This window comes from Gouania willdenowi, chromosome 4, assembly GCF_900634775.1.
Source record: "Gouania willdenowi chromosome 4, fGouWil2.1, whole genome shotgun sequence".
Classification (NCBI taxonomy): Eukaryota; Metazoa; Chordata; class Actinopteri; order Blenniiformes; family Gobiesocidae; genus Gouania; species Gouania willdenowi.
The window spans coordinates 29,172,977-29,190,050 of record NC_041047.1 but is presented as its reverse complement, the minus strand read 5'-3'; the positions used below and the strand labels follow the sequence as shown (position 1 = coordinate 29,190,050).

Here is a 17,074-nt window from a genome sequence, read left to right as displayed (position 1 = left end):
GTTTGTTTCATCACAGACTCAACCAATGTGTTTGATTTGAACTGAACACGTGTTCCACACATGTCGAGGGGTATTGAAATCACTTTGCAATGTGGCACAGAAAGTTTGTACAATGGTTTCATGTACAAACGCACTTAAAATCCTTTAATTTTCTCAAAAATTGACAGTGCGCCTTATAATCAGGTGCGCCTTATGTATGAAATTAACTACTGTGCTTCAACATACTGAACTAAAAAAGTGTGTATTGTTCTGTATTTTATGTGTTAAACCTGAACAATGTTGAGAGTTATTGTTAATGAGTTGAATAAAGTTTGACTTATCTGACTATTTTATTTCGCTTAATGCGTCTTAATAATAATAATAATAATAATAATAACAAACCGGTGTGCCTTATAGTTTTTATATTGTGCTTTATTAGATGCTTGAACAAATGTTAGAAATGGGAAACAGTAGGGTAGTGTGTGAGGGTTATGGTCAATTACATGTTTTCAATTACAATTACATCTTCAATTATCCATGTTCAATTGCAACTCAGTTACGATTACGGTGACCAGCATTTTTTCCAATTACAATTCAAATTAGAATTGTTTTACACCTTGTTAAATAACCACATACAATGTCCTCTTGTGTTAGCATCTGTTATAAAACAGGTCAGTTTTGACCCATGTATTAAATCAGCTGGAACCCACTGAGCAGACCAGTGAAATGACGTGAAGGCCTGACGTCTAGAACAGGGGTTCTCAACTAGTCACACCCTGGGACTCACATTTTGCCAAGGTCATTAAATCGCGACCCACTTTCTTTCTTTTTTTTTTTTTTTTTAGAACTCAACCAACCAAATTTAATTTTTCAAAAATAGCTGTTGAAGAAGCACGTACGGTATATCATCTTTTTTTTTTAAACATGAATCCATATGTGTTTCTGTGCAACATGCATTTCACAGCATGCCTGTCAAAATAAAAGTTTCTTTCCAAATAAAACACAGGTCCAACATGAGAGACATTAAGTATTTACTTATTTTTGACCAGCTGTCCACGGCCCACCTAGTACAGGCCCGCGACCCACTTTTGGGTCCCGACCCACCAATTGAGAATCAGACGTCCTAACCTGACACGACAAGGTCCACAAAAGACTTCTTAACGTTGTTTCAACGTTGACTTGTTGAACGGGAGCTCGACGTTAATTATTTCTTAAAAAGATCGCAGAGCATAAATGTTAATGAATATTAATTGGATATATACTTAGTGACTGTGGATAATACTGAATAATGACTTTTTAATAAACAGAAGCACATACACACGCATGTGTCTGTGACTGAGTGTGGAATAGCAAAGCTGACGTCAGATGCCGACGTATTTCGGACGTCATATAGACGTGTAGGTGAGGTCCAGACCGACCGACGCGTTATGAACGTGATCTGGAGGTCCGTTGACGTCGGATGTTTAGTGGGAAAATACACTAAAAAATATTATCCATCATCTAATTTAATTCTCATCTCTTGGTTAGCTTTATAGACTTCCTAATCAATGAAAATATTGGTTTTAATATTTTGGTGTGGGGTATCTGGGCCTTTCTTTCTGTCGGTTTACCTCTGTGTTTAAATTATTAAAAAAAAAAGTTCTAAACTTGTTATTAAGTTTTTATCTCAAATTAGTTTCTATTCTACGGAGCCCCAGACATGACATGGTTAGGGGAAAAAAATGTGGCCACAAAATACTAATTCGTAGCCACATTTTTATTTTTTAACCACGTGATATCTGGAGCTCCGTATTATTCGAACAGTTTCTATGGTTTTATTGTGATACAGTTTTTGCCCAACAATAGTGTTCTTTGGACTTTAGAGTCAGGTTTCCCGTTCAGTGCGCGACGACGTGCTCCAGCCCACGCGCAGGTCTTTTACGGTCTCCAGTGTGACGTCACGTGCCCTCCTGCCATATTTATTTATGCCGGGCAAGATGGCGGCCACACGGACGGGGTGTTATTGCCAGTGGTCATAAAAAGCTATTTTATTCACCCCCATTGAACCGAGCCACCTCCGTTTCACTGTCGGTTGGGTGGCGTGTTTGTTTACCACCGGACAAACCTCAACACGTTTTTAATTCCACGTGTTTTTTCGCTCATTTTTCCTACAAAATGTTCACGTTGTGAGTAACTGGCTAACATTCACTAGCCTAGCAGAGCTAACCGCTACAGCCGAGCCGCCGTGCGAAGCGTATGATGGGAGAAAAGCTGGAGCTCAAGCTCAAATCTCCGGTCGGAGCGGAACCTGCTGGCTACCCGTGGCCTTTGCCCGTATACGTGAGTGTTAACCCCGGGAAAGAGCATGACTGATGTGTCCGCTGTGTTTCTTTGTTCGCTACTACACTCGCCCTGGACTAGCATGAAGGAGCTGTAGCTGATCCGGGAACTGGTCTGGATGGTTCATGGCACGGTCAAGGGTCCCGTGTCAGTTTAACCTCATTTAGCACCGCGTGTAGCATAGTGACAGTTTGTGGCACGAGCATTGATTTATCACTGACATGACAGACTTAGAGTAAAAAACACAAGTACTCTCTCTCTGTGTGTGTGTGTGTGTGTGTGTGTGTGTGTGTGTGTGTGTGTGTGTGTGTGTGTGTGTGTGTGTGAGTGCGTGCGTGTGTGTGGCACGTGTGCTGCACATTATTAGACCAAAAGTGCTCCGTTTGTTTATTGTATCATGGTGTATTTACCCATCATGGTGTGTACTAGTGTTTTTTGCTGATGCCAGCGTTTGTAGAATTGTGTTGCGTTCCTCGAGTGCCTCTGGTGTGTCCCTATCATGACATCTAATCTAACACACACACGAGTGCTGGGCGATATATTGAGATTCAAGATATATCACGTTTTCTATTTTGGCGATATAGAAAATTACAATATCACCAATATTGATATAAATACATTTTTATAGCTTGTTTTGTTTTAAAACACTTGTTTTAGGAGTCGCTGCTTTCACTACTTCTCAGAACAACATGAAAAGCTCAGTTAGTTGGGTTACTGAGTGTATCCTAACCCAGACCTTCCCCAAAACAAGCCACACTACAGAACACACTCACACGTGCTGTCCTGTATAGCAGGAAAAAGCCATAAATGGCGCATATTTTGCAGATGTGGCATTTTTCATCAGCAAATTTAAACAAGAATTGTATTTCTGATCAGACTTAATTTGAATTAAAATGATCAAGGTTTATATCGTATATCGGCATATATCAACCCCCACACACACACACACACACACACAGAGATTGGTCAGATTTTTAGTACAGTGTGTCACACAGCGTGAAAGTGTGAAGGTTAATATAATGTTAAAGGGAACTATATTTGTCGTGGTGTGTTACCAAAAAACTTTATGAAAGCTGGTCTTGCATTTAGAACATATGACCATGTTTTGGAAGCGAGAGGAAACTCCTCAAGCAGTGGTGTCAAACTAATTTTAGTTCAGACCAGTTTGATCTAGTGTGCTGCAGATTACAGGTGAGAAAATGAGCAATTGAAACATTACTTTGCCTTAGTTTGCACTTACGTATAAATAATATGTGAAGTATGTAAGGCACTGACAATATCTTTCATTAAGTTGGATTCTTGATTTTTTTTTTTTAATTAAATCATCATTAAAAAAAAAAAAAAAAAAAATAGGGATATTTTGTAAATATTTTGCAGGATTTTGGAAATCGTGATTTCTTTCAACAATTTGAGATTAGGAGGTGTGCGTGGATCGGGAAATCTGGGCATCTCTGCTGAGACTGCTGCCTCCGTGACCCGGCCCCGGATAAAAGCGGAAGAAAATGGATGGATGGAATTTGAGATTAAAAAAGACTGCCATAATCTGATATAAGCACAGGGAATCTATAAGCCCTCTTTATATTTTGAAATTTGCTTGAATTTGTGTGTTTGGAGGGGCTGAGATATCTACAATGGAATTAGTTGGTAATTAACATAATGATTAATATTTTCTCTGTCATTTATACTTTTCCTGCGAGCCAAATAGGATTCTCTAATGGGCCGGATTTGGACTCTGGTCCTTGAGTTTGACACATATGTCCTAAAGTAACCTCTAGGTCTATTTGTAACAGTATGTAGTAGTTTCAATAACTCCAGTCATTTTGATTTATAAAGCAGGTTATTACATTATTGTTGTTTGGATATGATATTGTGTTTTATTGGTTGATAAATGTAGTTTATGGTAGTTTGTGCAGTTTGTTTGAAGGTTATCAGTGTAACAAAGATCAGTTATTTGTGTGGGTGGTAATTTTTTCTTAAAGGTTTGTTTTGAGTTATTGACTGAGGATGAGTTGTTTCTCTGATGTTTTGTCTGTAGAACGGCAGCAGTCGACTCAGTCTGTAGAAACGGAAAGGGAAGCGGTTTCATGCACTTTGATATTCTTGAATGCCACTCTCGTTTATAGTAAAACTAAAACCTCCATCTTTGTGTGAAACTAAGCTGTGTGTTTCTCAGGAGCTGTTGAATTTCTCTCCCCATTTTCCATATTCAAACCTATGTTTCACTTTAGGGTTTTTCACAGTGTTCTCCAAATGAGTTTAAAGCTTAAAGTCACTCCCCGGTGGGTGCAATAACACTTTTTAGTTCCTCCCTCCCATATTCTCCTCCCTGCTCATTTCCTCATTGTATAGTCCGTAAGAATAAACAAGAGACCAGGAAATGTCAGGATTTTTGATGCATTGTTGGCTGTTGAGGTTGTTTTTTTACTGAGGCGAGCTGTCGACCGTTGAATTAGAAACAGCTGATGCATGTGGTGTTGTGCAGTGTTTTCAAAGGGAAGCACTTCCTCTCTCTCATGTCCATATGGTCAACTCTGCAGGGAGGGGGAATGCTTTCCAGCAAGGCTTTATTAATAGAGTTCAGGCACGAGTATCATGGTGTGCTTCCCCCTTCTCTTCCAACATTGGTCCTCATCCTGGTTGAACTGCAGCAGATAAAATTGCATGTAGTAGGTTCATGCTTATCATACCCACAGAGCATGAAAACAGTGCCGCCCGTGTGTTGATGCACACAGCAGGACTGTTTCATGTCTAAGGCGTGCGTTCAGAGACATTTTCACAACAATGGGCTTTTATGTTGCACATCTGCAGCGAGCTTCACATTCTCTGTGTCTCTCATCACCTCAGTGCTTTTGTAAATACTTCCATATGAAAAAGAAGAGTTGCACTGATGATGTGCAGCTCTGGTTCTGATCGGAGCCAGCTGCATTGCACATTTATTTATTTTTTTAAGCATTGTGCCAGAATTAGTGCTCCAAGCAGAGCCTATGTACTATATAAGATTTAGTTTTTATGCAACATGAAATTCTACAGTGAAAGCTGTTCCCATTGATGTTCTTTTATAGCTTGACCGATATAGGATTTTTAGGGCCAGTGTTGATACCAATATTTGGGTTTTAAAAAGCTGATATCCTACACATCTGTCAAAATGCCAATAATTGATATATAATTTCACGCCATATATGACGTAAGAACAACATTAGCATACACTGAATAAATAAATACTGTACACAAACACAAATTCCTCTTATACTCAAAATATGATTCAAGACAAAGAAGCAAAGCACTACTAAATGAAATTAAAACAAACTTTTATTCAGTAACACTGTCAACATAAGAACTGTAAACTAAAGCCACTGATAAATAAATATATAAAAGGCAAACTTGTGCAAACTGTATTTCAGGAATAGAATGTAAAAATATATTCAAAATAAAATTTCTCAAACAGTAAACATGGATAAATCAAAAAAGGCGAAATCTTACTGTAAACAATTAACTAGTGACTTCTCCCAGTGTTGTAATTTTATAATCATTACTGCCGATTCCAAAGCGTATCATGTAGAAAACACAGCAATAGAGTGAAAAGTTACTTATTAAAGCTGATTAATCAGCCAGGCTATTGACCAATGTCTATTAATTGATGAGAGCTAAAGTCAACTCAATTAATCGGACTGGCTCTAATTTTTACACAAGGGAACTAGTCAGTCAAACCCACAGAGCTTCGAAAAAGGAGGCTCTGGTCTTTTTGCCTGGTGTGTATTTTTAGCATCGGCTCTGTGCTGTGTTGTTTTTCTCTCCATTACATCTCAGTCACTCACACAGCTCCCTTCATGTATGTCTGGTGTACATTTGGTAGTCTCTTTTAGTTTGCTGGTAATACTGTAATAGAAAATAGAAACGGGTAATGGTTTCTCTGTAACTGTGTACACTTTTGTTTGCACATGCAAGGGTTAGCTACGGAGGAAGTGTGTGTAGTAGAGGCGGGCTGGGCAGCATTAGGCGGGAAACATGGACTTCTCGTCTGCTGTGCCAGCCAACCAACAGCAGGATTTCCCTCTTTAATACTACTTCTTCCCCTTAAAGGTGCAGTCAGTAACTTGGAGGAGAGAGAGAAGACTAGGCATTAAATTTGAACAAGTACAACTTTTCGATCCCTCCCCCTCCCTCTCAGCTGCTCTCCTGCATTGCCTCCAAAGTCCCTCCCCCCAGAGGAGGCTAGCGTGAATATTGCTGAAGTGACTGAAGCGACCAGATTACATTCAAAGCAATGCAAATGACACGACCTTAAGTTATCTCCACTCAAGCGATGTGACTTGCGTGATTTGTTGAAAATGTTTAACTCTTTAAGCGACAACTCCCGCATCCTTCACTGTCTGTAGAGCTGAAGCAGCTGCTCCTCCCTCCCGCTACCGTGCAGGTGACTGCAGTGGAGGTCTGCAGCCCGGACCTCTTGAGTTTACCGGGGCAAAAGTAAAGCAGTTACCTTCTTGAATAAGCCAACATTCTGAGTGAACTCATCGTTTAGTAAGTTGATCATTTAAACCGTAAAAGCGGAGCTGTCTATGATAAGTGCTGTAAACATACGGCCAGAGAAGAAGTGATCAACTCTCTCTCTCTCCCTGTCACTGGCTTTACACACACACACACACACACACACACACACACACACACACACACACACACACACACACACACACACACACACACACACACTCTCTCTCCTCCCTAGTCATCGTGTTGATGGAGTGACCAAAAAAGCACCACTGTGTGATTGAAGTGACTGCAGTCGCTACATTCATGTTCATTGTGAACTCATCTTTGCTGTGTAAGCTGTTGATGCTAAAGCTAGCTGCAGAGGAATGGGGCGGGAGCTGTGATCGATCATTTTTTTTCTGCTCGGTCGCTGTGGATTTTAACATTTTACAGTAGGTGCAGTAGGTGGGCCTTTTTTTTTTTTTTTTTTTACAGCTGATTAGTTTCATGTAATGCTTTCTTACATAGTGACAGTTTTAGCAAATATGACAAGAAGTCGCTTTTATAAGAGTTGCCTATTGCACCTTTAAGCAGCGTGTACTTTTTCCACTATCTTGCTCATAACATTAATTGGTCTTACCTTTTCATCTTTCAAAGCCTTAGCAGTGTGCGAGACAAGGAAAGGAGACAGAAAGTGGGTCACTAGGTCATCTCAGGCAACTAGCTCAGGCTCGCTGCGCTCTGTGTGAAACCTGAGTCCTGTTTCTCCAGGAATCTTTTAGAACGATCCACTGAGATTACTCACTGCAGCAGCAGCACTGGGAATGCTGGGAACATTCACAGCAGAACTGGACTTGTCACTTCATCTGTTTAATACTGTATCATGGTTCTTACCAGGACTCTTTCACAGCATAGGGGGATTGTATGAGGGACACATTTTGTAAAGAGAAAAGCACAAGTTGTTTTTTTTTTTTTTAATCTTTGTTCCAGCCTTACTTTAAAGCCAAAAGTTATTTGTTGAATTAGTGAAGGGTCATGATGAATGGAGTTATAGTTACTCATGCTTGGTATAGGTCCTCCACTAATAAATACTCACAGACTGTATAGTAGAGCTGTAGTCAACCAAGGAAATGAGGAAATGGTTGGTCGACCAAGACTATGGCACTCGTAGCAATTAGTCGACCAAAAAAAAAAACGGAGAATGAATTAGCAGGTGTAGAGGAGGACGAGGAGAAAAAAAAGGAAGAAACATTTTGTGGTGCCTATTTGCTTTTAAACACAGACCATTTATGATATGAACCTTATTCAAGCTTTGACCAGAACCCGACAAAGTAAAAGTGAAACCTACAGGTCTGACAGACATTAGGTATTTATATCCGTGCCCGACCTGAAACCGACAATTAAAACCTTTTTTATCCTCATACAAATGACATATTTACATTTGTTTTTGTGGTAAGCATTGCTTTTATTAATAAACTGTTAATGTCAACATCAGATCAGCATACGGGGAAACAAACGCACGTCAAACACAGGTGTCCAGTGTGGTGCCAGAGACAGCAGTGGATCTATTTACATAATCCACATATCAAATGTAAGGATAATCCTTGTTCTTGTGCAGAGAAAGGATTGATTCAATAGTATATGCTTGTGTTTCAAGCCTGTTTTAATTTGTTCCCTCTCTGGTCTGATCTGCTCTGAGGACAACACGCTGACAGCTGAAGCACAACACTTTTTTTTTTGCAGCACGCACTCACACAGCTGTTGCTGGATATAGAATCATGTTTAAGCATTAAATAAATTATATTTTATATTTAATCCTAATCATCTACAGTATATAAGTGCATTGCATTTCTTTCAAAAAAAGGTATTGAAACTGATACCATTGTTGGTCGACCAATGAAAATCTTGTACATAATTTTTTGGATCGATACAATAACGGTGATATATTGACAAATCAAATTTTTCTTACACCCTTAGTAGTAAAGTAGCCTGGCGAAGCCACACCCACTTCCTTCCTTTTTGTAAGAAAGTTGGTATGGTAATGCTGCCATTTCTGCTCACTTCCTCGATCCAGAGTAGATCGAGCCAATCAGAGCCGTTCAGGAAAAGACATCATTTCCCCTGCCCTGTGCCAAGCAGTATCAAAACAAACATGGCGGTCAACACGGAGAACACCTCCGCAGCAGCTCTCTGCTCTTTTTTTTAAAAGACGAGGATATACAGTATCGTGGAAACCACAACAAGAAAAGCCTTTAAAACTAAGTCTGTACTGCACTACACGCCATTTTTCCTCTGCCGACTCCATTTAAGGAAAAAGATCTACGCTCGTTGTGATATTGTCAGGTCCGCTTATCGTTTGATTGGGTACTTTGCGCGAGTTTGTCCCGCCCCCCCAGAACTGAAACGCCTTGAGTGCGCATCCAGACTAGACTATCGCCTGTATTAAGCATTGCATAATACAAGTTAGGGATAGACCGATATGGATTTTATAGGGCCGATGCGATAAGGTTTTTTTTTTTTCCGTCAGCCTGAACTGATGACCAATACGGACTGCCGATTTTTTTTGAGCTGATATTTAGAGCCGATACTACTTTTGCTTCCTCAATTTACATCATAAAAATTACACGATGATGATAAATGGTACAAGTCTTAACGACAAGTAAAAATATTTAACAAATATTAAACAGGTGATGTAGAACAAGTAAAAAATATTTCGGCTAATGCCGATACACTTAAAAAACGCAAAAATCGGCTGATAATATCGACCAGCCGATGTATCGGTCTCTCAAAGGAGATTAGGATAGATTTCAGGCTTATATTAAAGAGCTGTAGGTACATGAACCATCACTGTGATGGCTCCTATAGTGTATGCAGTCCTGTTCTGACCAAAGCGTCAGTTGTATCATTCTGCTGCGTACATCTGAATTTTATTTTGTTAAAAAAATTGTTTGCACAAACAACCCTGATATAGAAAATAGATTAGAATATGAATGCCTGCTTATGGTAATCTTGCTTGTGTTTAGTATCCATACATCCTACAAGACTTTTACCAGATAACAAAGAAAACAAGCTAAATATTTATAACCAATATTAATAGTGAATGCTGAATGGCCATCATTGATAAACCCTTTTTTTTTTCAAATGAGTCCTGATGAATCTGTTAATTGTATAGCACCTAAACTATTTTCTTCTTTCAAAGGATAAACATCACGATGCTGCTCATGAAATCATCGAGACCATCCGGTGAGTGACCTCGAAAAGCCGACATCCACACGACTGAGTCACTGCTTTGAGGATGATCTCATAGTGATGTGTATTTTTTCTAGGTGGGTGTGTGAGGAAATTCCTGACCTCAAACTGGCAATGGAGAACTATGTGCTTATTGACTATGACACGAAAAGGTGGGACGTTTTCATGCATCATTTTAAAACAAAACTTAAAACTTTATGTTCTATTTTTTACAGGGAATGGCAAATTCTGCCTTAAATATATTCTTTTACTACCCAAATGTGTGCTTAAAGGCCTAACCCTAACCCTATTATGTTATTTTTGGTGTTTACAGCAAATGTTTGTGTGTAAAGAGAAAACTTCATAGTTTTGTCAAGCTGTCATTAATTTATTTGAATAAAAAGACCTGATTAAAATATAGGGTTGACAAAAGAAAAAGTTATGCAAACCTTTTTCCTATCAAATTGATGGTGTTATGTCCTGTCTTCTACACAGCTTTGAGAGTATGCAGAGACTGTGTGACAAGTACAACAGAGCCATTGACAGCATTCACCAGCTGGTGAGTTCATATGAGGGTTTACATCATCAGCAGATCAACTCAGAGTGAAAGTGTTGGTCATATTTATCGGAAAATGCTCTCTGTGTGTCAGTGTTGGTTAAGTGTGTCATGACGAATTTCTAAAAAATTGTGCTCTTTTAAAATGTTTTTTTTTCCTGGTAATGCAAAGGAAGAGATTAGCTTAAGTAATCAAGTAGTGGTAATAAATATTGATCAGTGGTTGGATTTTAATTCTCACATTTAGTTGCAAAAAAAAACAAATTTAAAAAGCTTGTTTACTGTAAATGTTTGGGAACTTTTGAAAACAAAGAAGTTGGGTTTTTCATAAATTGTCAGTTGTCAGGGTTGGGGTAAAATATAATTGTAATTGTGTAATTGATAATACATTACAATGACATAATTGTAATAAAATTGTAATAAAAATAAATCTGTTGCTGTTGAAATTTAATTTAAATTGTTATTGAGTATGGATAATTGACTTTTGTTATTTTAATTACTTTGAAAATTCTGTAAAATTCTCAATTATAATTTAAAGCAAAACTGGGGAATCATGGTACAGTTCTATGTACAGTTCTACACATATGTAGTTAACAATTATTAAAATATGTTTCATATCAATCTTTTCCACATTTGACCGTTTAAAAAAAGTAATTGAAATCGAGGGGCATACTGACACAAAAAAGCTCACACACTCAGAGTTGTAAAATATTAAAACTTATGTAGGGCCCTATAAAACCCGCCTTAACGGAATTGCAGACGGAATCACGGAATCGAACAATGAAAACTGTTAAACGTGGAAATGGACAATATAGGCCTTCACCGTGGGACAAAGAACGTTTTTTATGGGGAAATGTTTCCGGGGACTGCTTATTAGGTGCACCGCCCTCCCCCCTCCAGTCCTGGCTGCATTAAACTCTGCCTAAACCACCACAAACACTGTCTAAAAACAACGCAAATCATCACTGACTCCTAAAGACAGAGTCACCAGTGCCCGTTTAACTTTGCTGTGCCTGTAAAGCTCCACCCATTTTTGTGTAGTGCAGCGGCGCTCCGTGAAAACATGATCAGCTTTAATCATCTTCCCCTGCTCAGTGTTCGAACTGTTGTGTCTGGCTAACTAAGAACAACTCAGTCCCTGTTGTCCTTTAGTTCTTTTTATTCCAGCCTTTTATCTGTGCCTAGGTACACATTCACAGTCAGCAAGCTACCTCAAGTACAAACGTTTCAGTGGGAACTTCCGCTTTACCAAATAATTGAAGCAACGTTACTAGAATGTTACATTCTAACAACATCTCATCAGAGCTACAGAAGATAGGATCATATAAATTAGGTTGATCAAAACTTAATCAATAAACCTGATCAGATTCAGTAAATTATTTATCCCTGAGTTTAAATTGGGTGACATTAATGCTGTTCTCATACATCTTTATATGACATGTAGATAATTAAAAAGGAGGAGTCAGAATATTCTATGTCACTACAACTTACGTCTACCTTTTAATTGTATCTTACTTTATTTTTGACAGAAATTTTTGTTTAATTATGAGTTTCTTTTATTTATTAGTGTTTATTTTGTTTCCTCACAGTAGTTAAAAACTAATATTTTCTTTAAAAAAAATGATAAATATTTCTAAAAAAAAAACGAATTAAAAAAACTTAAGTGAAAAAAAAACTAAGGGCCCTACTTATGTTTTCATTTGTTCGGAAGCCTAACAAGGTAACTAATAGATAGGAAAGAAATATTGTATTTTACAGCTGATTTAGGACCAGTTATTATAAGAGATGCTAATACAAGAGGAAGGTAAACTTTTATTAGTTTTTTTTATTTCAGGATCAGTAATTGTGATTAATTGTAATTGAAATGTAGTAATTGAGAACGTAATTGAGTTTCTGAGGATAAAAGATAATTGTAATTGAAAAAAAATGATGGCAACTGTAATCGTCCTTGAACAGTCCCTCCAGGGTTTCGCGATGTTGCAATCGCAACAATTAACAAAAAAATCAAGCAAACTCAGCAAAATTAGTGCGGCATTGCAATTTTTGCAAAAGGCCGTAACTTTCCCGCAACTTCGCTGAAAAAAATCATAAATATGCGGCCGGTTATTGTTATTTTTGGCATTTTATCGCTTGTAGTTGCTACGGAAGTAGCGTAGGATGTACTATGGGCTTTGCGCCATAGACATGTATACGGTGACGCCGCATCGACTGCTGCCGCCCACTAGAGCAGTGCGTCTACATATATTATGTCTATGCTTTGCGCTGCTTACAAGGAACCTACGAAGAAGAAAATGCCTACGTCTCATCCTGTTTTCAACTAGTGCCGGGAGAAAGCATTCAATGGAGTCATGTGCGATAGAAATACCTCGCATTTGCTTACAAAAATATCGGCTAAGAACCGTGCAAAGCAGTACCCAACGTTGCTTCATTAGAGTAAAGGAAAACTTTTTTTGTTCAAAATGCAGTATTATCATTGAGCACAAACAGAAGTCGTCTATGGACAAGCATTTTGCCTCTGCAAAGCACGTCAAGAGAATGCAAGCCAGTGCACAACCCCATGTGGGAGAACAAACAGGAAGCACACAATCATTTTTTTTGTTGTTATTCCGAAAGAAATGTCTTCATGACAGGTTCATGTTATGCACTTAAAGATTCCTTAAGTTCAATATTATTTACTGACTTGCACTTCTGATTAGAGGTGGGAATCTCTGGGTACCTCATGATACGATACGCGATACAAGGCTCACGGTAACGATTATCTCACAATATGACGACACTGCGATTATCGATATATTGGTCGGAAATCAATCTACGATAATCTATGACAAGAATGAAAAAGATTAAGTGAAAAAATGCAATTTTTTATTTCATATCTCTGAAAGACAATAAATTGAAAGTGTCCTGTGAACAGTGACACTATTTTAGTGCAACATTTCTGTAAATAAATGTCAACATACCATTGTAAACGAATAAGTATTTCCAATAGTGCTTTCTGTAAACAAAAAATAGGGTCTTTCTTACCAGTGACATCATTATCGTGTAATATTTCATTCCAGTAAACAATATATTGGTTCCTTCATCAAACAGTAACAAATTTTCTGTGAAGATGTACCTGCACATTTTAGTTAAAAAGCAGAAAGGCGGGAGCATATCGATAATCGATCGTGCGGGAAAATATCGCAATATGTCGCCGTATTGAGATATCGTCACACTCCTACTTCTGATGATCATTTTGATTAAAAACTGTTGCACCTTTTGCATTCAGGGTATGCTCAGTGTATAAGCTATAAAGAAAAAGTGTTTGCATGTTTTGCAAATGTCTGGTCAATATGTATTTATAATTAGTAGAAACAATTAACTTATTTGTGAGTAAAGTATGTTTTAGGGATGAAAAAATAGCAACTTTTTACCGCAACTTTGGGAAAAATGGCATGCGAAATCAGACATTTCAGCCCGCAACAATCACAAAAAATGCCCGTGAAATCCTGGAGGGACTGATTGAATTGTATTTGAACATGGGTAATTGAAAAACGTAATTGTAACTGAAAAATATAATTGACCCCAACCCTGTCAGCTGTACCTAATATATGGAAAATATTGATAAATCATTGTCAATACCAGCTTTATTTTGATAATCATTCTTTCCCTTTGAGGTTTTGGAGAAAACCAGCAGTGAGAAAACAAATATTATTTGGACCTTGGAAACTACACATAGTAAAGTCTGATCAGTTTATTGCAACAGTGTTTGCTTGGTCTCATTGTCCTACTAACAGATAGTGTGTTCCATAAAGTGGTACTGATGGAGGAGAATGGGTTTTATTGGCAAAGTTGTTGTGTGTTGGCTGATTTCTTTAGTTAGTTTTTTGTATTTTCTTTATTTCTTAGTGGAAGGGGACCACCCAACCGATGAAGTTGAACAAGCGTCCCTCAAATGGGCTGCTGAGACACATCCTGCAGCAGGTGTACAACCACTCTGTGACTGACCCAGAGAAGCTGAACAACTATGAACCCTTCTCCCCCGAGGTGTATGGAGAGACGTCTTTCGACCTGGTCGCCCAGATTATTGACGAAATGGAAATTATGGAGGATGACACCTTTGTTGACCTCGGCAGTGGTGAGTTTGCTGTTGTATGTTTGAAGTCAGTAAAGTAGTGCATCTACGCTGTATTTTTATCTCTGCATTAGTAGAGATGAAACATGTTACAAGGAGGACATTTAAGTGATACCAGTTCTGGGTTGATATTTTAGTGCAGTTGTACATCTCATTGGTGTTGAAATAAATTAAGTGTTTCAAATTTGCAGGAGTTGGACAAGTGGTGCTACAAGTTGCTGCAGCAACTAACTGTAAACACTATTATGGTGTGGAGAAAGCAGACATTCCAGCAACCTATGCAGAGGTATCTACATTTTATTTTCCAGTTCAGGGGTCAAGGACAGCAATCCTTGTGCTGTGTTCTCACATACGACAGCAGTGTGTTGAATGGCTTTTTCCTCAGATAATCTAATATGTTATTACCAATAATTGGTTGATTGATTACAGTAAGTAGTGGATAGATGTGAAAAGTGTGTTTTTGTGCTTCAGGGTTGTAGTAAGCAGCTAATCCAGCTGTGAAGCTTATTGCTACTGTGGAATTTAAATGACAGGGATGAGGGTCAACACTGGAAATGGTGAAATACTTCGGTGTCCTCATTTATAAAACATTGTGTCCATGCGCAAAAAATCTGAAAATGTGCTGCAAAAAAAATTCAGATTTTTAAAACTGTGCCGAGCACATCTGCACACACTTTTCCATTTATAAATCACTGCCCACCTAGAATGTTGCACAGGTGACTTCACTTCAGATGCCACCTTCATTCTACCGTAAATGGCAAATGCAAAGGAGTTCATGAATGGTTTTTGCATCTAAACAAGCCTACTGACCAATGGGATTATACGCTCCATCATTAAAGGAAATAAAAGGGAAAAGAATGTTCAAAACTAGGAATTTGGTGGCATCAATAATTACTTACTGTAGTCATAACTAGGCTTTACATGATCAAGATTTTGTGGCCAATCATCAATCAGTGAGTTTAAAAAAATGACATCTGATCACATAAGGAGGGATGGGTACCAAATTTTGTAAAAAAAAAATACCTGGTACCGATTTATGTAAAATCAAATGGTACTATGTTTTGGTACCTATAGATGCATCCTTGTGACTGTGAGGTAGGGCTCGAGACTGCGACCACATTGGTCACATATGCAAGTATTTTTTCACTAACCAGTGAAAATGTCATCTGGTCTCATCTGTGCAAGTGTGTAGGGTGACCTTATTTTGAAAATCCAAAAGGAGGAAACATGGAGTTAAGCGCTGAGGCGTCCAGGCACGCGTAGCAACAGAGCTCATGGGGTGCGCACCTAGTGGACATGGGGGCGGGGTTGAGCGCGCTGAGCGGCCGAAGCCGAAAAAATATAAACGCTTGGCTGAATGCCGAATATCGAATGCGGTTAAGTTTTTTACTTTTTTTTTTTAATAGTGCATAAATAGCCTAGAATACATTTTATACATGAAGAAAGTGAATGTTTATTGAATATTATGACATTTTTTTTTAAATATTCCAGTAGCCTTTGCTTTTCAAAAAAAAGCTCAACAAAGTTTTTCATTTTATATTAGCCCTTCATATAAAACAAAACACGCATTCCAAAACAAAACTATAGTGCATTAAAGGAGAGGTATGATGAAAAAAAACAACTTTACAATGGTTGATGTACATCCCTTTAGCCTCATTCAGAGGACCAAATTTGAACAAGTTCTGTTTCCTCCCTCCCTTGTATTTCCACATTTAGTAAAAAGTCAGGTCCAAATGGGCGAGTTGGATTTTGCCCACATTGGCAGGTGACGTCACCTAACACACCTCCTAGAATGTGAGCTCCTCCCTCTCCAACAACCTCACAGCTAAAACAAACACTGTGGTTTATTATAGAATATATATTATATACTTTATTGCCATACATGTAAATGAAAACTGCACTACTGGACGCCCAAACTGCACTACTTTTTTTGCTGCTGATTGTGTTGGGAGTCACTGCTTGGAGCCACGGACCCATTGTTTACACACATCAGCTTTTAGCACTCTGTGCTAATGCTACACCATTTTATGCAGCGAGAACCGGTGTAGTGTAAGGAGGAAACGATGGGGATGTTTACGGATTTGTGGCTCACAGCGCTAATAGCGCACTTGTTGTGGAATTGGACAGCTTCCAACTTTTACGCAGTGACAGACGACGGAGTGCGGAAAGGAGAGAGTCTAGCTGTGTTTGTGTGTGGAAAGGAGAAGCTGCTGCTGCTCTGTTCCGGCAGCAACGCGCACACACTTTTCCGACTCTAAATGACTGCATGTTGTTTGATTGCATCATTGCGTCACACGCTACTATTCGGCCTTGCCTTTAACTCACTATACCGAAGGCCGAATGTAGCTTTTTTTGCGATTGTAAACTGACCATATGACGGCTGTGAAATATTTTAATAGTACACATATTTA

General features: G+C 38.5%; 1 protein-coding gene across 6 annotated transcripts in view; it reads left to right on the top strand.

Annotated features, from left to right (window-relative positions):
- The first annotated feature begins 1,941 nt into the window (after positions 1-1,941).
- dot1l (DOT1-like histone H3K79 methyltransferase) overlaps positions 1,942-17,074 on the top strand; it is a 34,790-nt gene continuing 19,657 nt past the window's right edge. For all 6 annotated transcript variants that reach the window (XR_003673836.1, XM_028443472.1, XM_028443468.1 and 3 more), the window contains exons 1-6: positions 1,942-2,298; positions 9,968-10,011; positions 10,095-10,169; positions 10,492-10,555; positions 14,438-14,666; positions 14,855-14,949. Coding sequence is in view for 5 of the 6 variants with exons in the window: in XM_028443472.1 (XP_028299273.1) it covers positions 2,215-2,298; positions 9,968-10,011; positions 10,095-10,169; positions 10,492-10,555; positions 14,438-14,666; positions 14,855-14,949 (591 nt within the window). In the remaining variant the exon portion in view is untranslated. The remainder of the gene's footprint in view (positions 2,299-9,967; positions 10,012-10,094; positions 10,170-10,491; positions 10,556-14,437; positions 14,667-14,854; positions 14,950-17,074) is intronic.